General features: G+C 37.9%; 2 protein-coding genes across 2 annotated transcripts; both read right to left on the bottom strand.

Annotated features, from left to right (window-relative positions):
- Positions 1 to 29: 29 nt before the first annotated feature.
- On the bottom strand, positions 30 to 9,697 carry LOC129282592 (large ribosomal subunit protein bL21m-like). The gene is made up of 7 exons (XM_064113811.1): positions 9,555 to 9,697; positions 7,799 to 7,898; positions 7,265 to 7,320; positions 6,370 to 6,524; positions 5,477 to 5,529; positions 4,365 to 4,468; positions 30 to 4,145 (listed from the first exon to the last, which is right to left on the bottom strand). The coding sequence occupies exons 1-7, from the start codon at positions 9,622 to 9,624 to the stop codon at positions 4,087 to 4,089; spliced, it is 597 nt and encodes a 198-aa protein (XP_063969881.1). The 5' UTR covers positions 9,625 to 9,697; the 3' UTR covers positions 30 to 4,086.
- A 6,371-nt stretch (positions 9,698 to 16,068) lies between these two features.
- LOC129282513 (uncharacterized) lies at positions 16,069 to 25,527 on the bottom strand. Its single transcript, XM_054918407.2, has 5 exons — positions 24,342 to 25,527; positions 22,711 to 23,016; positions 21,392 to 21,493; positions 18,147 to 18,371; positions 16,069 to 16,855 (listed from the first exon to the last, which is right to left on the bottom strand). The coding sequence occupies exons 1-5, from the start codon at positions 25,246 to 25,248 to the stop codon at positions 16,152 to 16,154; spliced, it is 2,244 nt and encodes a 747-aa protein (XP_054774382.2). The 5' UTR covers positions 25,249 to 25,527; the 3' UTR covers positions 16,069 to 16,151.
- Between the last annotated feature and the right edge of the window lie 1,743 nt (positions 25,528 to 27,270).

The raw sequence follows: 27,270 nt of genomic DNA, 5'->3' as shown, positions 1-27,270 counted from the left end.
AAAAGGATTGACATTCCAAATGCGACAAGAGCGAGCAAAGAACAAACAGTCCTGCCATTCACATTTATTTATAAAAGGAAAATTCCCTCCCGAGGGAAAAAATCATCTTAAAAAGGAGAAAATGAAAAATAAACATCTATGAACAATGGTGGATCCACAATTTTGAAAAATGTCATGCACAGGACAATATTTGCATATGTAGCTACATGTATATCAATATGTATGTTCATTGGATGATTCTCAATTTACAGAGGGGAAGAAAGTGTTCCTTGCACCCTCACCTGAATCCGCCTCTGACAATTTTTAAATCTTTTTTTTTTAAATAAGTCTTATGGATGTCAACAAACTTCTTTGCGTCTTCTTAACAAAGTATGGCTGGCCATCGAGTACAGATTCAGCGAGTACCCCATCAATCTGTGCTACTGCAGAGCTGCAAAGTTGTATTTTGCATTTTCAGTATTCTTATCCCCCAAAATCAGTATTTTGACAAAAAAATCAGTATTTTTACCGTGTGAGATAAATATTTTGTATTTTTCCCAAAAAAAGTGTATTTCATTATAAAATGCTTGGCGCACTCGCCCATCACGGCGCTCAAGCTGCATGCAAGCTAAAATTAAAACTTAAATTTATGAATATGTTATATAAATTATATTTTGTCTGGTAGTATTTTTGACCTTGCTATGTTATGTTCATCATATTATGTACAATTGTAAAACGGAAATAAATAAATCAAATCAAATCAAATCAAATCAAATGTGCAATGCTCTTGCAGATGAAAAAAAAAACATTGAAACTTGTGTATATCTCACCCTGGTTTTTACAAAATGATTGAAAAAAAAAACAAGTTACCTGAAATTACATTGATCTAATAACCATATTTGTGTACGTTTTATGAAATAGAGACATATAGAGATGATTTTTGTCAATAAATGTTGATTTTTTTTTTTTTTTTTTTTTTTTTTTTAAATACAAAAAACATATTTTTTAAAGAAAAAACGTACTGCCATATTTTGGTTGCAAAAACGTACTAAATACGGAAAAATCGTACTACTTGGCAGCTCTGCTACTGTCCTGACGATAATACACAGAGAATATAACAGTTTGAAGCAATATGCCAGAAGAAGGTTGACAGAGTGAATTATGAATCTTTTGTAATGATCCCTTACATTTGTAGGGTCTGGGAATTAGACTAGCAAGAATAGTGTCACGCGACAACTGGGCGTTGTGGCATATGGGCCTGTAATCGAAGCTTTGTGAGGAAGATACAAATTGATGCAGAGGTTCGAGCCCTGGTCACGTCTTTCGGATGGTGATGTTAAAGGTCGGTCCCAGACGTAGATAATCATATCTTATTGATACGTACACGTCTGACAAAACTCAAATACACACACACACACGTAGGATGTTATATTACACAGGAGAACAGAATACAAGTGAACTGTGTTATCATGTAAAGAAGCCGTCTGCAATGTCATTATTAGTTAGTCGTCTGATTGACTATGTGAACAGTGATCCTACCGAGATGTCACAACATTTATATAGTTAAACATCAATTTGCTCTTTGGTGAAAATACTGGATTCCGCCCCTCCCCCTCTCCCTGCAGTCAAGTCAACCACACATGCAGTATATGCATGTTCCAGATTCTTAGAGATACCAACCCCTCCCCCTTCAAGGAGGGAAGTGGGTGAGATTTGTTTTACCCCAAGCCCCATCACAGGCTTTTGGAAGGGTAGCCGGAAAATTTAACCCCCCAAATTTAGAAAACTGAATATTAAAACTGCCCATGATTGAAAACTATTTCTGTAAATATGGTTTAAGAAAAGACCATTATTTCACAGGATTTTCCCTGAATTAACCCTAACAGGACTGGGGGCATGATGGCCCCCCTAAACGCTTTGCGCGATATTTCCGGAACGCGAAAAGACAGCGTTACAAAATTTATGTCTTTTTTCCTTGAAGTCTCGCGTAACTTTCATGCCGAAAATGGCAAATTTTTATACCTCGTGTACAGAGTCTATTGGAAGATGAAATTCAGAAAAGGGTGATTATTTTTATTCTAATTGGTCTGCCTAATTAATTCAGGGTTTCAGTTAGTTGTTAAATGGTTTGTAATAATTTCCATTGAAAAAAAAACGATGAAAAACAGAAGATGAAAACACAGGGAAATACATAAATAAATTTTAAAAACAAAGAAATACATCAGGTAAATTTTGACTTTTGCCAATTTTTCTTTGTGGAATCCTTTAAATAAGATTACAAAGATGACATCTAGAAAAAAATAATAGTTGAAGTGAAATTGTATGCTAAATATGCAAATAATGTTTTTCATGAATAAATTTGCATATTTTATTCCTAATAAATAAGAAAAAAAATGTTCGGAATTTGTTTAATGCTGGCTTGTAGTTTATGTGGTAAAGAATGTGCGTGCCAAATTTCAGCGTGATCGCGCGAACGGCGGCCAAGATCCCCCAGTCCTTAATACATCTCAAATAGCCCAGTCCTTTTAGGGTTAAGCCCCAAAAATATATCCCTTTCCCAAAACAATTGGTAACGTGCATGTGATAAAGATGAAAAGATGACCCTCTGAGGGGAGAAAGGGGGGGGCAGGGCTGGGCACTAGATACAGTGTACAATCAATCTGTGCTACGTACATCTTGACCCCCGTAACTATACACTCACTGTGTGCAATAAATCTTACTATTCAACTCTACAATCCATCACTGCGGTTTGTCTAAAGAGGCCCATGTTATTCATAATGGAACATTCACACCAACAAAACTGACTCCAAATAAACCGGTGGTATGTCTAAGACACCGTTTTCATTATACTTTGTAAAACTGGTTTACTGGAAACTGGTTCAGGAAACCAGTTTGGCAGATCGCTTTGCTAGCGTTCCCATTTGATCACCCGATAGTGGTTTTCAAAAACACTTCACGTAAGGCAGTCTTGTTGCTATGGGAACACTCTCAGTGGGGTGACATGTTTCACACAAAATTTTAAACCACAGCTTAGGCATTCCACATACAGTGTGTGGAGTAGCCCGCTCGAAATGTGCGAAAATTGCTTCCTAAAGAACGGTTGTGTCCTCACACTCAAACCAATTTAACTAGGCAAAGCGATCTTCAAAACTACATCGCAAGGTGGTTTTCTGAACCGGTTTGAAAGATCGCTTCCAAGACCACTTTGAACATTCTCATTACACGTTAAACTAGTTTCAGATTTAGGACAATAGTGAGAACAGTGTTATTGAAAATAACATTCACAGTGATTAAAATTATGAAAATGGAAACATTCTTTTTTTTTGCCATTTTTTAGCTATTTTACACACACACAGCCATGCAGGGAAAAAAAACTTTAAAATGACAAAATTCACTGTTTTCTAGCTGTTTTTCAAATGCATAACAACTAGAAATGCTGTGAAAATGGACAAAATTTTCTGTTATGCAGCCATTTCATTACCGTTTCATATACACATCCCTATGGAGAAAAAATTAAATGGACAATATTCACCGTTTTCTTGCCATTTTTCAAATAGGCTACAAAACAACTATAAATACTGTGCAAATGGACAAATTTTCTGTTTTGTAGCCATTTTGTTGCCGTTTCATGTACACATCCCTGAGGAGAAAAAAAAATACATGCAAAAAATTCACCATTTTCTAGCCATTTTTCAAAAGGGCTGCAAACGGCTTTAAAAGAGAAAACGGCTTCACAACAGAAAGTCGCTCACTATCATAGAGGTGTTGTGGCTCAGCGGATAAACTTTGGACTTTGAACCACAAGGTCAAGGATTCAAATCTCACCGCAGCACTAGCGTCCTTTCGCAAGTTGTTTATCTACATTTGCCACTCTCCACCCAGGTGTAGTAAATGGGCACCCGGTAGGAAGGAATTCATTGAATGTTCGTCCACCTGATCAGGGTAGTCATGCTAACGCCAGGGTAACAAGTATGCAGTACTTAGAAACATTTGTATTACAGCACTATAAAAATGTTGTATACTATTATTATTATTATAGGTTTCATTGATGTGGAGTCAGTTTCGTTGTTGTGACTGAGCACGAGTCTGTTGTAGTGTAGGTGGATGTCATCTCAGCTGGGCTTCGATGCTGTTGATCCTCAAAACGGTCAAGTCTGTCTGTCTCTCTGGAGGGAATGAACATAGAAAAATCACAAAATGCATTATAAGAGACCCAAAATTTTGCGCAGTGGATTTATCACGGAAAATGTAGGGGGTCTGAATCAGCCCCCCCCCCCTCAGTCTTCTTAGGGTTAAACTTCATCTTTATATGAAACTTCTGGAGCATTTTCTTTTCTCTAATCTACTTTTTTTCCATTTCCATTGTCCCCCTATAATTGACTTACCTCGGTAGCTAGAAAATCTCTTTCTCCTCTTAAACCTGAAGTGGACCTTCTTTTCGCTGACCGTCTTTTCGATCACGGTGGCTTCGACGCGCACTGTGTCCAAGCTAAAATCGCAAGTAAAAAATGAAACATAAATCAATGTAGAGACGCCAAGTTCGGTTTAACACCAAATCATGAAATTTGCGGTGAGTTCTTGCCAGGGTAGGAAATACTATTAAGGGACTTTTTTTTTTGGGGGGGGGCGTGATCACTTTAATTTAGGGGATATTTTTTTCTAATTTCACGGGTCTAAACTTTTGCACGATGAGGAACTATAGGATAAATGCAACATCATCATTCTGCCGTTTTGATTTTATAATATTTGGTAATGTTGTTTATGACAGATCTAGGAACTACTCTAGAAAAGATGGTCACCCCAAAGCATTCCACTTGGAGCACTTCAGGGGCGTGATGAGGGCAAAATCACCCGTTTCCCTCACGTACTTCCTATGCTGGTTGTGGTCCAGTGGATTAGTCACTTGACTTTGAAGCAGAGGGTCGTGGGTTCAAATCCCAGCCCTGGCGGAATTTCCTTCACCATGAAATTGATCAAAATTGTGCTGCACTCAACCCAGGTAAGGTAAGTGGGTACCTGGCAGGATTTTATCCTTGAAATGCTTGTGTGCTGTTAAGGCTAGGCGGGCTTAAGCAAGGGTAACAACATCCAAGCCCCTTTGGAAGCGCATACATGTAGATATTTAATGGTAGATGATATGCACTATACAAGATTTAGATATCATTATTTCATCTGGAAGAATAAGAATACATTGTACTAAAAGAAAACAAGATTCCCAGTAAGTTTCTCCATATAGGCAAATTAATAATACATTTACAACATTCAGTTATTCTTCTTTATTATGATGCCTTGTATGAAATTAATGCTCTGATAAATTGGAAAATATTGGTTAAGATACAGTCCTCTGTATAAAACTGCTACACAAAATAATTTATATGTAGTAGTCTCTTTGAAAAATGTGGAGCAAATCGTGATATGACAGTGATATAATGAAAATTATTCCTTGCATTGATGGAAGATTAAAAAAGGTGTAGAATTTGATAACAAATTAACATACCTCAGCATTGGTTTGCCTATGAGAGTAAAATTGTCTCCTCCGAGTAGAAGTATCTGAGAAAAAGAAAAAAATATGAAGACAAAAATAAGAAAATAATCACCATTGATAATTTCTGTAAACTTTGTGATGACCATATTCATCACCATCACCATCACTATCATCATTATCACCACCATCATTGGTTCAATTACGTTTACTCTGACACTTGCTCCGATGGTAAATCTGCACATAATCTCCAAAACTAAATGAACCCTAATCTTGTCTTTACACTATTTTAAACCAAAACCTCTATTACCATCCTAACTGTAACCCTATGCCCTCTGAGATATTCAGACAGGAGCAAATGTTGAGTCACCGTCATCATCATAATCATCACCATCATCATCACCATCATCATCATCATCACCATCATCATCATTATCATAACCACCACCACCATCATCATCATCATCATAACCAACATCATTATCATCATCACCATCATCATCATCACCACCACCACCATCATCATCATCAGCATCATCATCATAATCATCATCACCACCACCACCATCATCATCATCATCATAACCACCACCACCATCAACATCATCATCATTATCACCATCATCATCACCAACATCATCATCATCATCACCACCATCATCATCATCACCACCATCATCATCATCATAACCACCACCATCATCATCATCACCACCACCATAACCACCATCATCATCATCATCGTCACCTTCATCATTATCATCATCATAACCAATATCATCCACTTTCTCATGATCTCATCGCCATCACCATCATCATCATCCTACTATCCCCCCCTTCCTCTCCCTCCTCCCCTACCCCCCCCCCTCCTCCTCATAATAATCATCCTCCTAATCACCATATCTTACCTTTTCTAATCTGATGATATCTCCTACGTCGGCCTTGATGTGGTTCTGAAGGAGAACAAGGTCGCCCGTCGTCACTTTGTGTTGGGCGCCTGATATATAGACAATTGCAAACATTCTTCCTTGGTTGATATCGCTCCTCACTGCTGATAGCACATCTTCAATACAGATATCAATGATAATATTACATGCATTCATATAATGCAGCTCTTTTTTCATGCGTTTATGATCTATATAAATTTGCCACTCTCAATCCAGGTGTAGTACATGGGTAACCAGTAGGAAGGGTATTACTATGCAGCGCTTAGAGGCATTGTATTAAGCACTTCATAATATTATATATATATATATATACATGTATGTGTGTGTGCTCTTGGCATGAAAATACTATTCAAATAGTAATACAATTTGAATAGTTCACTAAGAATCAAAATTGCATATCACTTTTTCACTATTTGAATGTTCATTTGACTGTGCAATTTTTTGGATATTCAAATAAATAGTCAAGACAAATTAGCAAATGGCTAAGGTCACACCTGCCCCCCCCCCCCCCAAAAAAAAAAAAGATATGTGATAAAAGAACCCTTTTTTAAAGAACATAAAAACATCACCAAGAGAGAGAGTGTGTGTGTAGGTATCTAAGAACTGAATATATTTTTACATAGAATAATTGGTTGAAAAGAGATTTACAAGCTACATGAACATGTTATAAGATTGGCATTATGAATGATTCTTTAGCATTCATCATTATTCACATGAAAGACCCTTTATCAAAGCTTTACCTGGGATTTAGAGTAAAGTTCATATATGACTCATTGTATCACAATAAAATCACAATGATGTCATATGTCAAAGCATGTCTGAATTGATGTTACTGAAAGAATGTTTATATGCTAACCTGATTTCTGATGAGGAGGAACACTAAGAGAAGAGCTTTGTTCTGTTGACATACACCTAAGTATAAATCAAAGATAAATATTAGACAAGGTTGATGTAAACAAAAGTATTGCTCATAGTGCAATCATTAAATATTAAATAATAAACTAAGATGAATTGCAAAAGAAAGTTTTTTGGCATTATACCAATATTATAACATCAAAAAATTATGAAGAAATCTGAATGGTGAAAAGTATACACAGAGTTTAGATATGTATGAAAATAAAAAAATCTGCCCTAAATACATACATGCTAACTGAATTCATAAATAAGTGTGTATGCTAACTCTAGAGAAAAAATGGGAAACAAATTTCTATATTAGTCTAGTCTAACTTCTGAAGGTTTCCATGGCAAAATAGAAAGAGTGCAGGTTTTTATGGTCTTCCTGGGTGATCCTTTTTAGGACCAACACATAAGAGAATGAATTGTGTTTATTTATTTGGGGTCTTGTACCGGTAAGGTTTTATAAAATAACCTTTGTTTTCCTGACATGTACCTGGATAAAACAGAGCGATGTTGGATGTTATGTTGATATCTGTTGCTAAGATTCATACTAGAAAGCACTCGGGACGACCGCTCGAGTAGTGAACATTTCCCTGAAAAGAAAAAGAGAAATGTTAAAAACAGAGCTGTGCAGTGACAGGCTGATTTTTTTTTCAATTGACCCTTCTCTCAGGTAAATGCATGAACAAAAAGAAAGCAAAACTCTGTTCTGACAAAATAACTTTTCTGCTTCTTTCACATAACCATTTCATTGATTGGTGCCCATATTTCATCAAAGGAACTGTGTACATGTACATACTGTTTGATGAATTTTCTTCTTCTTTTTTTCTTTTTTCTTTTGCTTGTCAAATTTATATTTACATCCTCATCTGGTGAAAAGGTAATTATAACCTTGTTTATTGAATGAGTGATCATGACCTTGTTCATTGAATGAGAGCTGTACCTGTAACTTTTACTTTTTATAGACGTGTAACGTTTATTTCTACAGAAAATGGCTAAACGCTGGACGCTGATGATTTCTGACAGTGTCAGTGAGTGACATTTGCATTGACAAGAGAGTAGCACACTAGTGAATGGCCACATGACTGTGAGTTACTAGTGTGTTAATTACAATCAATGAATCATCGAAATTATGAGCAATTATGATGAATATCCCTCAAATAGCGTCATTTAAGCGTTGATTTTTCTTCTCGTTGACAAAATACGGACCCTACTTCCATCTCCCAAATTTTTTGTCTAATGAACTAAAGAGGGCGCGCGATTTATTTTATATCAAAGACACTACAAGAGAAAGACTAGGCACAAAAACTATTTTACATGTAAATCGATGCAAAGCGTTACGCGAAGACCGAAGTCGGCAAACTGTCCAATCTTTTTACTGTAAAGTCTTTGGTGGAACGTTAATTGACAAACGAACGGTAGCACTTGCGGGGCTTCGTTCAAGGTACGTAGCATTTTCTATATTTTTTGTTTAATTTGTCGTTTTGAATATTTTCCAAAAAGTATTATCGTCAGCAAAAATAATATAAAAAGTATGTTTTTTAAGTTATTGCATTTATTGGTGTCTCTATTTTATCAAACAATCATTGGAATTGCGCATACAATGAATCAAAAATCTAGTTTTAAAAATACCGACAAGCTGAATCAAGATTCAAGGTTGTGAATTGTATTAGCACCACCATCAACCTTCCTTTTATTTCCGTCTAAGAGACATGCGAAGCAACTTTCCAGGCCGAGGTAAGCGATTTTGCTCTTTTTTTATATGCTTTTTACATTAAAAAAATTTGTAAAATTGAAAATCATCATCAATCATCAACTGATCCAATTATCATAACCTTGTTCATTGAATGAGTGAACTGATCAAGAGACAAGACATCAATGCACATGGAACGCTTTTCACCAGAAAAAAGCCCTGGTGAGTCACCGAGTGGCGGAATGTGTTTCGGCTAACATTATTTGCGTTATGAAGCGATGTTAACCGACAACTCTAAATCCATAGCGTAAACACGTACCGGTAATACGTATTGCGAGGTTAGTATGCTATACAAACCTCGCACCACGTACCGGTACGTGTGAGTGGACCAACGCAAGGAGTCAAAAGCGATGTTATACGGTATTAATACAACAGGAAACTCTACATGTGGGACTGAGCCGATGACCTGCTAAATTTTAGTGCACATTTATTTAGGTAGCATTTTCTAAATTATTAGTACTTATAATCAAGTTTGTGAATCTACTCATAATCTTACCGATATCTGCGTTGAATCTACAAGAGATACCTCCCCGAAGAGCATTCAGGGACCGCACAAATGCCGTCATCTCGCCTGTTTTTTACTCAACTTTTTTTACTAGACTTTTCACGAGATGCTTACTAATATGGTGGTTGTGAGTGAAATTTCCAAAAGGGGAAAAAATGTAACTAGGCCGAGATCATTGGCGGATCAAGTGGGCAAGGGGCATCGTGATTTTAATTTCTAGATTCAATAGTTGATTCTTTGTAACTATGTGAGAACTTTTCTTTAAAAGAAATTAAAATAGATGAATATTTTTTTTTAATCAAGAAGCTTACATGAGTTATGAAAAGCAATTTCTTCCGGATTTCTTAAACAAACAGAATAAGCGCTAAAGCAGAAAAAAAATGTAGAGAGGTGGAAATTCTGAGCAAACATTAGGTTACTAGTAGTTGGCAATAATGAATAGTGCTGCCTGTGACTTTAGCCCGGGGGAGGGGGCAAATGGATGCCAGTATATTTTAATACATCTCTTTACCCGGGGTCACTGCCATTGAAGAGCTAGTGGACACGAGATTCTTGCAGATCGACTAGATCGATGTCCACTGTCCATGCAGCTGAGCTAGTGTACCCCCCCCCCCCCCATTCCCAACTGACTTTTGCCAATTAGGACCAGGGTCGGTCCAATCAGCTAGCTCCCTCTGGCGTATAGATGGGAGATGAGCCATGCCCCCCCCCAAAAAAAAAAAAAAAAAAAAAAGTTCTACACAAAAAAAAGAGATATGAAGGAAAATCAACAGAAGGAAAAGGGCCCAAACTGAGGATGAAAATTATACTCTTATATTTTTTTAATAAATTGTTAACAATCTCTCACAAAATAAGCCTTTTGTATTAAAGTTTAACATTTTCTCACTTCTATCTCCTGTGACTTTTAAACGTCCCATATTTTGCCCCCCCCCCCCAAGTAAAAATAAAAAAATAAAAAAATAAAAAAATTGCTCTTTATTACGCCACTGGTCTATGACAGATTCCTTGTTAACCCTTGCTACGTCAATGAAACCAGATATGGAATTATTGATCTAGTTATTTTGAAAAAAAAATGGTAAAGACATGATAGCCAACAATTAATGTTAGGCCATGCAGAATTGGCCTTTGAAAGGCAATGAACTTCTTCTTTTTTTTAATATTTTATTTTCTTCCTCTTTCAAATAAATAAGTTTACAATCACAATTCATATAAATAAAGATTCTTTGCATGTATACAATCAATAAACAATCAAACAAATAAATATATCAATATCAATGAGATTACAAATATTTTTTTAAATGATTACAAATGAAATTAAACTGCCAAATTTCTCTTCTATAACAATGTGAAAGCAGGGGGAAAAAACCCATATCAATCGACAAAATTCCAAATATCGCAAAACAAGTTATTCACAAACTAAGTATCTCATATAAAAAAAAATACAATAAGAGCATAGTAATTCATATCAAAATTATCTCAAATCAATATAACTGTACAATTTCTTCAAAACGTAAAGTTTTAACCCGAAAATATATATATATATTTTTTTATATGAAAACTCTTATAATTTTTTCCCCAAAAAAAGTACATAATATAGAATAAAATTACCTCAATATTTATATCATGTTAATATCAAAATTATGTCAAATCAAATAAACTACTTTTTTCATGAAACTCTATGATCCTTAAGAGGAAGGTTACATATATATATAATCTTTCACTCACCCACGCACCCCACACTCTCTACCACACAAACATACGACCCCCCCAAAAAAAAAAAAAAAAAAAAACACAAACACACACGCACACAAAACCCTCACGCACACACATCACACAACAGGTAGCACATCCTTTCCGGTCTGTCGATCTGTAACTTTGTATCATTGAAAAAAAAAGAATAAAATAAAATAAAATAGAATACGATAAATGAAAAGTCAAAGAAATGCACCAATTTGTTCCCAAGTGTACTTCCAAATTCCCTGTTTTCTTGGCTATATTATATTCTTCGTTTCTGTAACCTTTAATCATATCTGTTGTTCTTTGTACGGATGGTAGCTCGCCCTTTCCACTAGAAATAAAAATTATATGTTTTAGCAGAAAGATTATACAGTTTATTGCATGTATTCTCACACCTTTACCAGATAGACCGATGAAAATTGTTTTCCAATTATCAATCCTAACTTCCTTTAAATGAAGCTTTTTGATGACCTCCTTCCAATCTAAAAATAAATGTTGGTATGTTTCGACCTGTTGGTTACAAAAAGAACAAAAATTGTCTGACTCAAAACCAAATTGGAAGAGCTTCTTTTTTATATACACTGCCCCATGTAATAGTTTGTACTGAAACTCCCTTTGTTTACTACATATAAAAGCATTTTTCAATCTTGTAAAGGTTTATTTCAACTTTCCTATTCCAAGATCATATTCACAATGTCCATCATGAACCTTTAATGTGTACTCTTTTTGAAATTGCTCAATAAGGTAATATATATACATATCTGGCTTTTAAATCCATAAATTTATGTAGGTAACCAAAGATCTTCAGTTCTATTTGAAAATTTTCACTATCTTTTACTATAAAATCACTTTGTATCCTTTCTTTTTTAATCACAGAAAAAATTCTTTGAATCATCAGCAGATTATCAGCAGTGTAACCCGTTATGGAAGTATGAGACTGGTCTTAGTTGACCTCCTACAATAATATCTGATGCTTGAAATATCCCTTTCTGAAAGAGTTCAACATAAAAAAACGGTTTATTATGAAGACATATAAATCTGTTATTAAAAATCACAGGATTGATCTTGTTTTTCTCAAAGTTTCTACATTGATCCAAATCTTGCCATGCTTTCAACATATCTTTATAAAATATTGGTATACCTTGTAAGTCCATTTTGTTTGCATCATAATTACAAAGAAATATACTCCGACCTCCCAATGATCTAAAAAAGTAGTCAAAGGTTACTTTCCAACCTAAATATTTCTCACCGTACAGCAGCCTTTTAATCCACATAACTCTCTGAGTTTTAATGAAAACCTCAAAATTAGTTACTTTGAGTCCCCCTGCACAATAATCTTGATATAGAATTTTCCGTTTTATTCTGTCATTTCCACCCCAAATGAAATTAAAAGAAATCTTTTCAATTTCTTTAAAGATATTTTGAGGAACTGAAATAAGAGAAGAAACATAATTTAATTTTGAAAAAACATGCATTTTTAACAATCTAATTTTACCAAACATTGTCAGATCTCGTTGCCTCCACCATCCAATTAATTTTTTGATTTTACTCAAAATTTCCTTACACCTCACACGCCACCTTCAACAGCTCCCTCTCGCGTTCTGAACAATACTCAAACTATTCCCGATTCCTTACTCCGAATGCAACATTTTAGGCATGTGCAATCTTCTAATAATACCAAATAAAATAAATCATTCACTTTTCTTATTCCTGATACTAGAGACACCGGGACAGACACACTACGCAACCAACTCCCGAGACTGATCAAAGCTATAAGGTCATTTTGTGTTTTAAAATCATATTTTATCTCTTCCTCATTAAACACCCCCCTCCTCGATAAACAAAGCATACGAAGAAGGAAAGGGAGAGGGATATAGAAAAAAAGAGGTCATTTGGAATGGCATATCATCGGTTGGTTTTGAATCAGTTTCGTTGGTGGGACTGTTTATCGTGAGTCGTCCCGTTGAGGCAGAGGAGTTCCGACACTGGCAAGCAAAAAGAAATTCCTCCCCCTTTTTTATTATGCCTTCAACAGCTGATTTTTCCAAACTTTAGTTCCATCAAGGGGCGGAAATCTCTCCCAAAAGGTAGGGGGGACAAAAAGCAAAAAAAAAAAAAAAAAAAAAAAAAGGTTATCACCCCCAATTTAAGGTCATTTCGACGAAAATAAATTTGACAAGCAAAAAAAAAAAAAAAAAAAAAAGGTTATCATCACAAAATTAAGGTTATCGTGTATCCTAAAATACATGGTTTATTTCGATTTTGAATGATGTTTTTCTAACCATCATAAAAGACCACAAATAGTAGGGGGGACATTTGATATTGTGCCTCCCCCTACTATTTTGAGTAGGGGGGACACGTCCCCCTGCCCCCCCCCCCCCTGGGATTTCCGCCCATGGTTCCATCTCCCCCAATTAAGATGTGCACATCCATACCACTTTAGTTCCACCTCCCCCGGATGTGACCTTCCCGTACTCAAACCAGCCTACGCCCTTGGGTACGAATAACAACTGAAATAATACAATTTGAAAACATTTCGTTGTATTTTTATTATATATTTATTTATCATTCATTTCGATGTAATTTTTTAGATAATTCGTGTTTTATTTGTTAAACAACAAAGTTTTGTATTCATGTAAATAATGCTTGAATGTCTTTAAAAAATAATTTTGGACAAAGGCAGAAGCGTTTTCTCAACAACCAGTGGTAAACACTGAAAAAAAAATTTCGTCGCTTTCTTTTTGTATTTTGTACTTCATACAAGCAAAAGAATAATCTATACAAAGTTAGCTGGAGCCCGTGATTGAAATCCTATATAGACTCGCCCTTCAACTAGTCTGCAGGCACAGACCCTGATTGAAACTTTGATCAACAAGTGTGTCTCCACGCAAAGACTAGCACATACAAAACTTGCTGTTTCAATTCAGCGAGAGGGCCTGTTCACGGTTGTAAACTGCGCACGAGCAGAAAAAAGGTCATTGGAGACAACCATGAAGGTGGCTTTCAAATTCACTGACATAGGCATTTGTGATTTGATGATTATTCATGTATTCCTTTCAAAATATTTATCACATCCAAGCTGAAGAGTAATAAATAGAGCCTTCATAATCACTGGTATTTGACAGTAGCCTAAACAATAGTCAAATGTGTCAAAGGCAGACAGTAAAACAGATTTCCAAACTTTATCCCTGATGTACTATTCTAGTCACCTGGTCTATACAATGTCTTTTGTTCTTAGAATTTGAATACTCTCCCGGTAAAGCTTACGCAACATCTACATTTGAAATTGATAGTGCTTATCTTAATGAAAAATCACAAAGGTCATTGGAGAAAAGTTGATCATGAGCTAACCGTGAACTGGCTTATAGGCTGCACATTCAGACCCTTCACTCGAGTGAAGGGTTTGCACAGTAGACCCTTCAACATGCTCAAAGCCATAATTACAGGGCCCTGTAAACGATTTATTTTTTGACTGACGGTGCTGCTGATGTCAATTTGACAAAAAAATAAATAAATTAATTAATTAATAAAAAAAGTTTTCCCTGAAAATTTGTTACATTTATCCAGTTCGTCACACCTTCCAGAATTTCAGGGGTGCTGTGGGGAATAATACACTGGCTGATGTTACTGGCTCGAGAGGTTTTTTTTTGCATAGCTAGACTTATTTCAATAAGCCAGTTCACGGTCAGCTCATGATCAACTTTTCTCAAATGACCTTTGTGATTTTTCATTAGGATAAGCACTATCATTTTCAAATGTAGATGTTGCGTAAGCTTTACCGGTAGAGTATTCAAATTCTAAGAACAAAAGGCATTGTATAGACCAGGTGACTAGAATAGTACATCAGGGATAAAGTTTGGAAATCTGTTTTATTGTCTGCCTTTGGCACATTTGACTACTGTTTAGGCTACTGTCAAATACCAGTGATTATGAAGGCTCTATTTATTACTCTTCAGCTTGGATGTGATCAAATGAATATTTTGAATGGAATACATGAGTCATCAAATCACAAATGCCTATGTCAGTGAATTTGAAAGCCACCTTCATGGTTTATTTGATTTGATTTGATTTATTGTTTTCTTCTGCATCCATAACATTCGTATAATACATTTTTCATAACATAATAAACATAATATGCTAGCATTTTTGTCATGAATCATAAATAAAGAGTATTAAAAAGATAATTCCAGACAAAAATGATTAACTATATGATATTCACAATTTGCAGGAGAGGGATTGTAAACATAAGCAGATTGCTTGAAAAAAATGACAATCCCAAACTTATACTAATTGACTTAATTAATACATTTATAAAGCAGAATGGGCATATATTTTCAAATACGAAACATGAATTCATGCAATATTATAGTATGAAGATGAAGATGATAAAGCTGAGGGTGACGGTGATATGATGATGTTGATGATGATGATGATGATGATGATGAAGGCCATGGAGATGATGGTGGTCATGATGAAGATATTGGTAATGACTAAATCGAAGGAGGAATAAATTCACGATAAAAAGGATACGACACAGAAATTTTACTTCAAATATTCTGATAATAACATAGATTTAACGTTTGCCTTAAATGAGTGAAGAGACGAAGATTGTTTTACAGGATCTGGTATAGAGTTCCACAAATCTGGACCATGGTGTGTTATGGATCTCTGCGCAATAAGCAATTTAGGGTTGATTAAATGGAAATTTGCAGAGTTACGGGTAGGGTAAGAATGAATAGATGTATTCAGAGTATAAAAAATTGTGGAATGAAGGTTGGAGCATGTCATTATCTCAAATGACCTTTTTCTGCTCGTGCGCAGTTTACAACCATGAACAGGCTTATTTACATGTTATGGGCGATCGAGAAGACGCACTTTAGCTGCTTTGACGACGGTCAGCATTTTATGCATACTGGAAACGTCATTGCTTTCCTTGTCTGATTGTCCCTCGCCGGTTTTAGTCTTGTCTGTTAATGCCTTGTCTGATTGTCCCTCGCCGGTTTTAGTCTTGTCTGTTAATGCCTTGTCTGTTTGTTCCTTGTCTGCCTTTCCTTTGTCTAACTTGATCTTGTCTGCTTGTCCTTTGTCTGTTTGTACTTTGTCTGTCTTTGCCTTGTCTGTTTGTCTGTCTGCCTTCGTCTTGACTATTTGTTCTTTTTCTGCCTTTTCTCTGTCTGTTTGTCTTTTGTCTGCCTTTGTCTTGTCTGTTTGTCCCTTTTCTGTCTTTGCCTTATCTGTTTGTTCCTTTTCTGGTTTTGCTTTGTCTGCCTTTTTCTTGTCTGTTTGTCCTTTGTCTTTCTTTACCTTGTCTGTTTGTTCTTTGTCTTTCTTTTTCATATCTGTGTGTCCTTTGTCTGTCTTTGTCTTATCTGTGTGTCCTTTGTCTGTCTTTACATTATCTATTTGCCCTTTGCCTGTCTTTGCCTTGTCTGTTTTTGCCATAGTTGTCTTGTCTGTTTGTGTCTTTGTCTTGTCTGTTTGCCCTTTGTCTGTCTTTCCTTTTCCTGGCAAGGATCTGGGGTCAACTTCTGCCTTCCGAACATCTTTTGCATTTCCTGATAGAAGAGAGAAAGAGTGGATAAAGGGAATGGCGGATAATAAAAAGTGAAGCTGTAAAAAAAAAAGATTTTTAAGGATCTCAAGAGTTGGATTAAGCCATGTAATAAAAAACTTTATTTTAGGGTCAATCTTATTTTTGTTAAATTTATTCCTTGAATCATTCAGTGCGATAAAGAATTTTGTAGAGACGATTAAAAATCGGTTTAAATAATTCTTTGAAATTGAAATGCACTCCCTTTTTAAATCTGGTTCTAAATTTTAGTATTTATGCTGTTGGTATAATTGGCTTAGAATAAATCTCTTACTTTTACAGAGAGCAAACCACTTGTATGCTATATTTCAATGGTATCATATCCATATCTGAATAATGTAATTTTTCCTGCAGTGGGAAATATGCTTCAAGTACAAAACCAGGGCCCCGTCTTACCAAGAGTTAAGATTGATCCAATCAATCGTAACTTTATGAAAATCCATCAGTGTCATAATTTTTTCTACAGCAAATTTGCAAAATGTCCTTTGTAAACAAAGGAGATCACACCAAATTGTCAAGAAATCAATGACTTTGTGGGCATGCATTCATATCTACATTTTTTTAACAAAACATGCATTTTATATGTTGACTTTGCTGGCTTTCCACAGTTGCGATTGAACCCATCAATCGCAACTCTTATTTAGACGGGCCCCTGGAGGCATTTATTCCTCTGATGTTCTGGTACTTAAAAATCAACATTTTATTTATAAAAATCCATTGAAAATAATATATATCACTTTGTTTGAATAATTATGTGCCAACTAAATAAAAATGAAATACCAAGTGTAGGCCTTCATGTATTTTTTAATAAGCCCAATCATATATTATTGTATATGGCAACTGCTTCGTTCGAGATATTATGCATACCTTTTTTAAATGTATATATTTTTCATCATTTGATTAATCTCTTTAGGGGTTTTAATCATTTTACTGGGAACTTTAATGGCCCGAATTTACAACGTATATATTATTACTCAAAACCGCGGTTTTCAGAATTCAGGGTTTCTTTGTTTTATAATTGGTTTGCATTTGATAAGTAATATCTATTAAAGAATTTCTCTGTTAAACAGTAAATATTCCTTCTGTCATTGTTTTTTAAATGTTCAACAAATTCCATGGAATGTGAAACATTAAATCAAATCAAATCAAACCAAATCGAATCGAGTGAAATCTAATAAAATATAATCAATTCAAATGAAATACACGATCCAATCAAGTCAAAATCAAATTACAAAAAACCTATCCTATAGACTCACCTTTAGTGACGTCACCGAACGATGAAACTTTATTTTTCTCCCATTTACCCCTGTCGCCCAATTCTTTAATTATTTCCGGTGGGGTCTTTTTCATGAGTTCATCCGAATACAATGGGAAGTATTTCTCCATCCCAATCAGAGCGCCTAGCCAGTCCCGAGGTTCGAATCCCCCTTCGAGCATCAGCGGTATTATGTCCTTCTTCTGTTTGTATGCATATTGTGCTTCTGCGGAATATAAAGGGGAGAAGTAATATTCCAGTGAGCAATTAGGAGGGTCATGCAGAAGCGGATCTAGAGGGGGGTTGGGGGGGTTGCAACCCCCCCCAAAAAAAATCCGGGGACCATTTTTTAAAATCTTATCTTTTTTTTTAACTTGTTATTTTATTTTATTCTATTTTATGCAAGAAAACGCCATTTTCACACACAGATTTTCAAAATTTTTCCCTACTGTGGGAGGGGGGACACCCCCCTCCCACACCCTCCCCCCTCGCTCGCTCCGCTCGCTTGGACTCGGTCGCTACGCTCCCTCGCATACCACCCAAACCCCCCCCCTTTATAAAAAGCTGGATCCGCCCCTGTCATGTGACCATTTAATATATAGTTTGCAGGCACAGACCTCGGCTCTCTTTTTATCGAGAGTAAAAAGTTTATAAATTCCGACCAAAACTGGTTTGGAGACGCCCCCCTACGTCGAACATCGATTCGGCGCCCCCTATGTATAACATAAATTCGGCACCCCTAGTTCGAACATTAATTCGGCTCCCCCTAGGTCGAACATTAATTCGGCGCCCCTAGGTAGAACATAAATTCGGCGCCCCTAGGTCGAACATCAATTCGGCGCCCCTCCCCTATTTCGATCATCAATTCGGCGCCCCTTGGTAGAACATCACTTTGGCGCCCCCTCCCTAGGTTGAAGATCGATTCGGCGCCCCTATGTCGAACTTCGATTCGGCACCCCCCTCCTATGTCGAACATCAACTCGGCGCCCCAAAGTAAAACATAAATTCGACGCCGGCCCCTATGTCGAACATCAGTTCGGCGCCCCTCGGTAGAACATCAATTCGGCGTACCTAAGTAAAACATAAATTCGGCGCCCCTAGGTCGAACATCGATTCGGCGCCCCTAGGTCGAACATCAATTCGGCGCCCCCTCCCCTATGTCCATCAACTATTCGGCGCCCCCTAGGTCAAACATAAATTCGGCGCCCCTATATAGAACATAAATTCGGCGCCCCTAGTTCGAACATCAATTCGGCGCCCCCTCCCCTATGTCGATCAACTATTCGGCGCCCCCTAGGTCAAACATAAATTCGGCGCCCCTATATAGAACATAAATTCGGCGCCCCTAGTTCGAACATCAATTCGGCGCCCCCTCCCCTATGTCGATCAACAATTCGGCGCCCCCTAGGTCAATCATAAATTCGGTGCCCCCTATATCAAACTCCAATTGGGCGCCCCTAGGTAGAACATAACTTCGGCGCCCCCCCCCCCCCATGTCGAGTATCAATTCAGCGCCCCTATGTCGAATACAAATTCGGCGCCCCTAGGTAGAACATAAATTCGGCGCCCCTAGGTCGAACATCAATTCGGCGCCCCTCCCCTATTTCGATCATCAATTCGGCGCCCCTTGGTAGAACATCACTTTGGCGCCCCCCCCCCCCCTAGGTTGAAGATCGATTCGGCGCCCCTATGTCGAACTTCCATTCGGCACCCCCCTCCTATGTCGAACATCAACTCGGCGCCCCAAAGTAAAACATAAATTCGACGCCGGCCCCTATGTCGAACATCAGTTCGGCGCCCCTCGGTAGAACATCAATTCGGCGTACCTAAGTAAAACATAAATTCGGCGCCCCTAGGTCGAACATCGATTCGGCGCCCCTAGGTCGAACATCAATTCGGCGCCCCCTCCCCTATGTCGATCAACTATTCGGCGCCCCCTAGGTCAAACATAAATTCGGCGCCCCTATATAGAACATAAATTCGGCGCCCCTAGTTCGAACATCAATTCGGCGCCCCCTCCCCTATGTCGATCAACAATTCGGCGCCCCCTAGGTCAATCATAAATTCGGTGCCCCCTATATCAAACTCCAATTGGGCGCCCCTAGGTAGAACATAACTTCGGCGCCCCCCCCCCCCCCATGTCGAGTATCAATTCAGCGCCCCTATGTCGAATACAAATTCGGCGCCCCCCTATGTCGAACATCAATTCGGCGCCTCTAGGTAGAACATCACTTTGGCGCCCCTCCCCTATTTCGATCATCAATTCGGCGCCCCTTGGTAGAACATCACTTTGGCGCCCCCCCCCCCTAGGTTGAAGATCGATTCGGCGCCCCTATGTCGAACTTCCATTCGGCACCCCCCTCCTATGTCGAACATCAACTCGGCGCCCCAAAGTAAAACATAAATTCGACGCCGGCCCCTATGTCGAACATCAGTTCGGCGCCCCTCGGTAGAACATCAATTCGGCGTACCTAAGTAAAACATAAATTCGGCGCCCCTAGGTCGAACATCGATTCGGCGCCCCTAGGTCGAACATCAATTCGGCGCCCCCTCCCCTATGTCGATCAACTATTCGGCGCCCCCTAGGTCAAACATAAATTCGGCGCCCCTATATAGAACATAAATTCGGCGCCCCTAGTTCGAACATCAATTCGGCGCCCCCTCCCCTATGTCGATCAACAATTCGGCGCCCCCTAGGTCAATCATAAATTCGGTGCCCCCTATATCAAACTCCAATTGGGCGCCCCTAGGTAGAACATAACTTCGGCGCCCCCCCCCCCCCCCCATGTCGAGTATCAATTCAGCGCCCCTATGTCGAATACAAATTCGGCGCCCCCCTATGTCGAACATCAATTCGGCGCCTCTAGGTCGAACATCGATTCGGCGCCCCCCCCCCCCGTCGAACATTAATTTGGCGCCCCCCTTCCCTCTTTTTTTCCCTTCTCTTTCTTTCCCCCCTGTTTTTCTTTCTCTTCTTTCCCTCTCCCCCATTTCTTTTCCTCTCTTTTCTTCTTCTTTTTGGCGTCCCCCTTTTCGCCTACCCGGTAGGCTCAAGCCCCGAAAGCCCCCCCCCCCCCAGAATACGCGCATGGTTATGTCATTGTATTGTATTTTTTGTTTTGTTTTGTGCGGAACAGAATGAATTGAATTTAAATTAAATAAATATTTGCATTTTTGTTTATTCATATCTATTAATATGTTCAGATAAATAGCTGAAATGCGGAAATTAATCAAACAGAAACTCACCGGTGCGACAGTTTTGGCTTTCACTGTACTTCTGGGTTGCGCAGATGAGAATAACAGAAGCATTCTGAACCGCTAAGGCCATGCTGTTCAGTATATTTCCTTCTGTTTATTACAATCAATGGATAAAAAAAACGTACGAATAGATTTATATTATTTATTGGGTACCCCAGACTGAACTGAAAAAATGGCACGGTATAAGATTTACAAAGTGAACTTAGACAATCAATACACTGAAATTTATTTTTTTACTTCGGATGACAAATAAAAAAGTTTAAATTTTAATTTTGAAGTCCCAGAGGCGGCAATAAATACTGGGCATGGGAAAACATGAATAAATGAGAAAAAGAGGAAGTTACAGGAAGAAAATTAAAGTATAAAAATACAGATCTGGGTCCATTCATATTACCCCTGTGACTTGAATTGCGAATTGAGAGAGAAAAATGGGGTCTTCAATAGGACAAGCCCCCCGCCCCTCCCCCCCCCAAAAAAAAACCGCATTTGCTCCTTCATATAGGCACTTCTAAGTTTCATCATTATTTTGGTAAAGCATTTGCGTGCATATTATCATGGATGTATGTGAAGTATAGCTTATAGTTATTATCTATTTATTTATTATTATTATTATTATTATTGTTATTGGATATTCTTGTATCAAAATTTACATTAATTATTCAATTTTTCTACCTTAAGAATCATGTATGTACAATTACTATTTCTGTTACACGATATATAGACCTACTACTGATTCAATGATTATGAAACGGTTTATTTTTTTTTCAGTTTGCCTTTAATAATTTCAAGCCAGAAAGTGTTATATATTTATTTCTTGAAATATAATCCCTTAAATATTATACACTTTAGATGCTGATATATAAAGTATTACTTATAGAGTTGTTGGCCTGATATATTTTTACCAGAAGCGTACATACTGACAGTTGAAACCCGGAAATAATGCGATTCCGATATACAACACTCAATCAAACGAGAAAAAAAAATTGTTTTGGTTTTTATTTCAACTGAACGAAAGTGATTCCAGAAAATAGGTCTGTGTAACTTTTTATGCATTCATAGAGCAGCTAAAGGTTGAAGAAAGAGTGGGGAAGAGAGGGAGAGAGAGAGAGGGGGGGGGGGGAGGGAAGGGGAGAGAAGGGCGGGGGAGCATAAGTATAGCCCCCTCCTCTCCAAGATAAAATATTTTATTGGCATCTTTAAAAAAAATGCACTTAAGGACCATTTTATCGATGAACTTTACCAAATTTAAAGAATCCAGAAGACAAACATTCTTCATATAATCTAAATGAAAGAATCGTTATTCTTACGCATTTTATCCACGTCCATCCAGACATTGTAGCCTTGCTTCTCTAAGTATTTCTTCACTTGTATCACCTTCTTCTGACTGTCCCATTGGTAGCTGATCATAATGTGTCCATCTTCCGAAGGTTTCCGAGAAGAGCCGATATCGATCTTCGGCGATTTGCCTCTTGCCCCATCGCGGGATGAAGGCGAACTGGAATTCTTTGCGGCGTCGTCTTCGCCTTCGACGACATCGTTGATAAGGGTGAGTGTTCTTGAGCATGCCTCTTGGAGACCAAGATTCGACGTCGTTTTCTTAATCCTCTTCAATGCTGCAATGAGTGATCGTAGATAGCCATTACTAATCCATCATTAATCCATCAATTAATTATTATTAATCCATCCATTATTAATCCATTATTATATCCATCAACTTTGTTATTATTGTTTTTTCTCTCTTGTCATTTAATACATCTTGTTAACATTTCATTTTGTAATTGTTGAAACGCATCAGTATTAATTTCCAGTATCTTGGAAGTTTAATGTATAATTTGTATAATTATATATGGGATATGGATTTATTGTATAGTTTATAATCATGTTTCAAATAATTTGTACAACTTGTTTATGGAATGTGAATGTGTATTTTGATTTGAGAGAATACAATAAAAACATTCTTTAAAAATATTAAGCCTAAGTTTTATATTCATGACGTCACTCATCATCAAAGTGTTAAAATGTGATTTAAAAAGGAGATGAAAATCATTCTTTTTATGACAATGCTCAATAGGCATATACCACTCTAAAACGGAATAGCATCTTGATTCGGCAAAAGGTGATTAGTGAAGTGAATCCAGTGAAAAGATTCAAACGTCAGAGTAATTCGAGGAGGGGCATGCGTCCTGTAGGCAAGGGCATTATCACTCAGGCGGGGGGGGGGGGGGGCGGAGTATGCCCCCACAATCACAAAATGCATCAAATTCCTTCTACGTGTACTTATGAGAGCTTGTAATATTGCTGATCGTTTTAAATGATGATCCACAACATAAGCTTTTATCATAATAGGCCTATGATATACTCCTAGCTTCATTTATTGGCCTCGTTGCATAAAATTTACCATTTTGGTAACTTTGCCATCCAATGGTAACTTGCATGGAAACCTTGATTCTGATTGGCTGTTAATCAGCGTTACCATGGCAGCTACCAGTGGATGGCAATGTTACCATAATCAATAGTAACTTTTATACAACGGGGCCCTGCTATACCCATGAAAAGCCTATTTTCAATGGCAACCCCTCCCTCATTACCATGGGAGGGGCATGACCTTTCAACCTCCATCTATAAGTGCCCCCCATACGCCTTTCAAAAGCTCAGTGATGACGTCTACATAATTATGGTGCTTAGAAACTATACTCATTATTCTGGAAAATTTGAAAGAGGTAAAGCTAGCACACAATGAAATCGATGGTTTAGTCATTTTCAAGGAGAAAAATGCAAATCGGCCAGATATTAAACATATGTCAAAGGGATCGGTATCAGGAAACTTCTTTAGACAAATATAATAAAGATACGCCATCGTCCTTTCCGAGAATCACATCCTTTGCAAATCAGTCATACATTCCCACTTTAAGAAGCCTTCATGGCCTTTGATACATACTTGCAAATATGTTTTTGACATGGCGAATCTTGGCTTTGTTTTCCTCCTTAATCGCCAGTTGCCATATTCCTCGAGCCGCCCAAAGTCTCTCCTCATCACTGGAGCTTACTTCCACAAGGATCCGAAGGAGTAGGTCGATCCCGCCGAGTTCAGCCAGGAGCACTTTGTTCTTTTCATTGGCTGCCAACTGATGCAGGCCTTTACCAATCTCCAACGCAGAGTAGTGCGTGTGACCTGGAGACTTCTTCTTCGAGGTACTTGTCTTCATGTGGGCCATCAGGTACTTCACGCATGGCTCGTTGAGGGCCAATCTATGTGCTTCCAACTTGGCATCAGCGATGTAGGAGAGTGTCAAGAAGGCATTCGCCTGGATAGCGGGTTGTCCAGAGTGTGACAGTTTGTGGAAGGTTTCCAGGTATTCTCTGCAGATAGTGCAGTTCTTGGGGACTCTCCAGGAGCAATGGTAAACGATGCCCACGCCAGTCACTTTTAGATCATCGTCCAGCTTTCCAGTCGTCAGATCTTCTAAGACCATCCTCAGGAGACCCTTCTTGCCGAAGGCGAGACTCATTTCACTAGAAAGTCCGGCAGTCTGTGCAATCCCCGTCAACAGTCCCGAGATCTTGGTAGTGTCAGTCGTAGACGACTTCCTGTCATTTACCCCCCTCTTCCACACCAGGGAGAACATTTCGAAGATCTCGTCGCGGGATGCTAAAGTTTTGGAAATGGTTGCTTTAACGGTTTTTGTGGGCAAGTCCGCGATGCTTCTGAAAATCATCCAGTCGTCGTTTTTCGTAAGAGCCTTCAGATCTCGACATCTTTTGAATGCTTCGAGGTACTCATCGACCCTTAGGCAATATTCCTGGACACTCTTCATCTCTTCCTTGGTCAAATCTCTTGATTCCATTACTGCACTTTGAATTTGATCAATGCGATCTGACCGTTGTAACAGACTGTAACGTACTTCAAAAACCTGCTCACCGTGCAAAATTGTCCAATACTTTCATTTCTTCCTCTTCTGCAAAATCGTTGTTAATTCAAGCATGGAAAATTGTCATTTCAGGAATTCAGAATGCAATCACGGCCTATTTTTCGATCCGATACAAAATTAAACTATTCTACATTCGAGAGCTTAATTCCAGGTATGGCCATGTCCATGACTCATTGAACAGGTTATGATTAGCCTAGGTATACGTGGAACTCTGCAAGGAAATATAAACTGCCGCAGAACTTCCGTTAGATGATGTCAGATCTCACCGCACGATACACATTTTTTTTCCAGGTCTTTGCAGTCATGGCGATTGGAAAGCAAACACTCGCATAAAATATTTACTTGATTTATCTATTTATGGTTACGAAAAATGTAGAAATTTGTGAAACGGAAGAAAATAAATGTTTATTTGATTTGAACTAAATGTTGGGGGGGGGGGTGGAGCGATCCAAATGTAATCAATGCGATCTTTATTTTGACCTCTCTCCCTCCAGAAACAAAATGGTTTAGTCACTGCATTGAATCTGTGCTAAAACATACACACACACCTCAGTTTGTCGAATCGACACATGAAATATAGGGACTAGGGCAGGGGCGGCAACTTTTGTGATGGGGTTCACTAACTTTCTAGCACAACTGTTTAATATTTACCCTTCTCTCTTTCCTTTTTTTTTTCTTTCTAGGTCGTGATTTTTTTATTTTATTCGTTTTATTTTTTATAATTTTTTTATTTTTATTTATTTTTTCATCTATTTATCTTTTTTTTTTTTTTTTTTTTTTTTTTTTTTTTTTTTGGGGGGGGGGGGGGGGACTGCCCCCATGCCCCCATCAGTGCACCACTGTATGTACCCTCTAGAATTCTTGTAGATGTGGCAAAATGGAAAAATATAAAAATAACCTACTTTTTTTCCCTGTAAACTCCCCCCCTCGGGTTTTTTTTTTTTTTTTTTTGGCTTGTCAAATTCCTCGGGACCAAAATAAATTTTATTTTGGAATGAAACCCTTTTTTTTTGCTTGTCGAATTTCCATCAGAAATCCCTGTAAAAAATCGTTCCCAGGGCCCTGTGGAGTAAATTAGGGCACATTTGATAAAAGGCCTAGTATATTTTATAGGATCAAAAATTAAAATAATGTACGGTAAGACAAGATAGAGGGCAGCACATGACATAGGCCTTACATAGGCCGGGTGCAGCTGCTGTTGCATTGCAACGTACGACACGATGAGTAAATTTTACAGAAAAATATAAGTTTTAATCATCCTGATGTGAAATGATGAAGGAGCAATGAGGACAAAATTGCGATACGTTTTCCTGATAGGAACAGCTGTCCTGGTGATGTGTTTCATCTACCTACATTCTGGTTTAAAACAGCCCGATATTGATGCGGGAGGAATAGATGCTGACTCGGCGCAGAGAAGGTAGGGAGACCATCCTCGTCCCACCCCGACTGCAGCGGCAGCTTAGCTAGCGGAGCTCGGAGACACGACTCGCGCTCGGTCGGAATGGGATTTTAAAAAATTACGAACCATTTAATGTAGCACTTTTTATGAACATTACCAAATTATGCTTCTTTGATTCCCTCTGTTCAGAAATTGAAATAAATGTATGCCATGACTCTGACATGAGCCTAGCCCATGTTATGTCATGATTTATTTAATCTAGATATTATCAATACTTAACATCATACTTAACATGCTTAACATCCCCCCTTTCCCCGGGCCTGGGCCTGGCAGTTCTCTGTCCTCATGTCCCCTTTTTTTGTCCCTTTTGTACATAAATGTGTCCCTCTTCTCTCCCCGCCACTCTCTTTAGTTATCATATTATATTATATTGCCATTTCTTTGTTGTTTATCCAATGTTCTTTGAATTCGTAATGAGGAACCTTAATTTACAAGCATTGCTTCACTTACTTAGGTCTCCTCGTCTTCCTTTGAAATTA

Source organism: Lytechinus pictus, chromosome 19 (genome assembly GCF_037042905.1).
Source record: "Lytechinus pictus isolate F3 Inbred chromosome 19, Lp3.0, whole genome shotgun sequence".
Lineage (NCBI taxonomy): Eukaryota > Metazoa > Echinodermata > Echinoidea > Temnopleuroida > Toxopneustidae > Lytechinus > Lytechinus pictus.
Note: the sequence above shows the minus strand (reverse complement) of the source record. Positions and strands in the feature narration are given on the sequence as shown.

Excerpts from the sequence above, each read along its gene's own strand:
- LOC129282592 (XM_064113811.1), bottom strand. The coding sequence starts at position 9,624 with ATGACGGCATTTGTGCGGTCCCTGAATGCTCTTCGGGGAGGTATCTCT. Across the intron at positions 7,899-9,554 it reads TAGATTCAACGCAGATATCG|GGAAATGTTCACTACTCGAG; the intron begins GTAAGATTATGA and ends TTTTCTTTTCAG. Across the intron at positions 7,321-7,798 it reads CATCGCTCTGTTTTATCCAG|GTGTATGTCAACAGAACAAA; the intron begins GTACATGTCAGG and ends ATTTATACTTAG.
- LOC129282513 (XM_054918407.2), bottom strand. The coding sequence starts at position 25,248 with ATGGAATCAAGAGATTTGACCAAGGAAGAGATGAAGAGTGTCCAGGAA. Across the intron at positions 21,494-22,710 it reads GATGGACGTGGATAAAATGC|AAGGAAATATACTGAACAGC; the intron begins GTAAGAATAACG and ends TGTAATAAACAG. Across the intron at positions 16,856-18,146 it reads GTTCGGTGACGTCACTAAAG|GAAATGCAAAAGATGTTCGG; the intron begins GTGAGTCTATAG and ends CTCTTCTATCAG.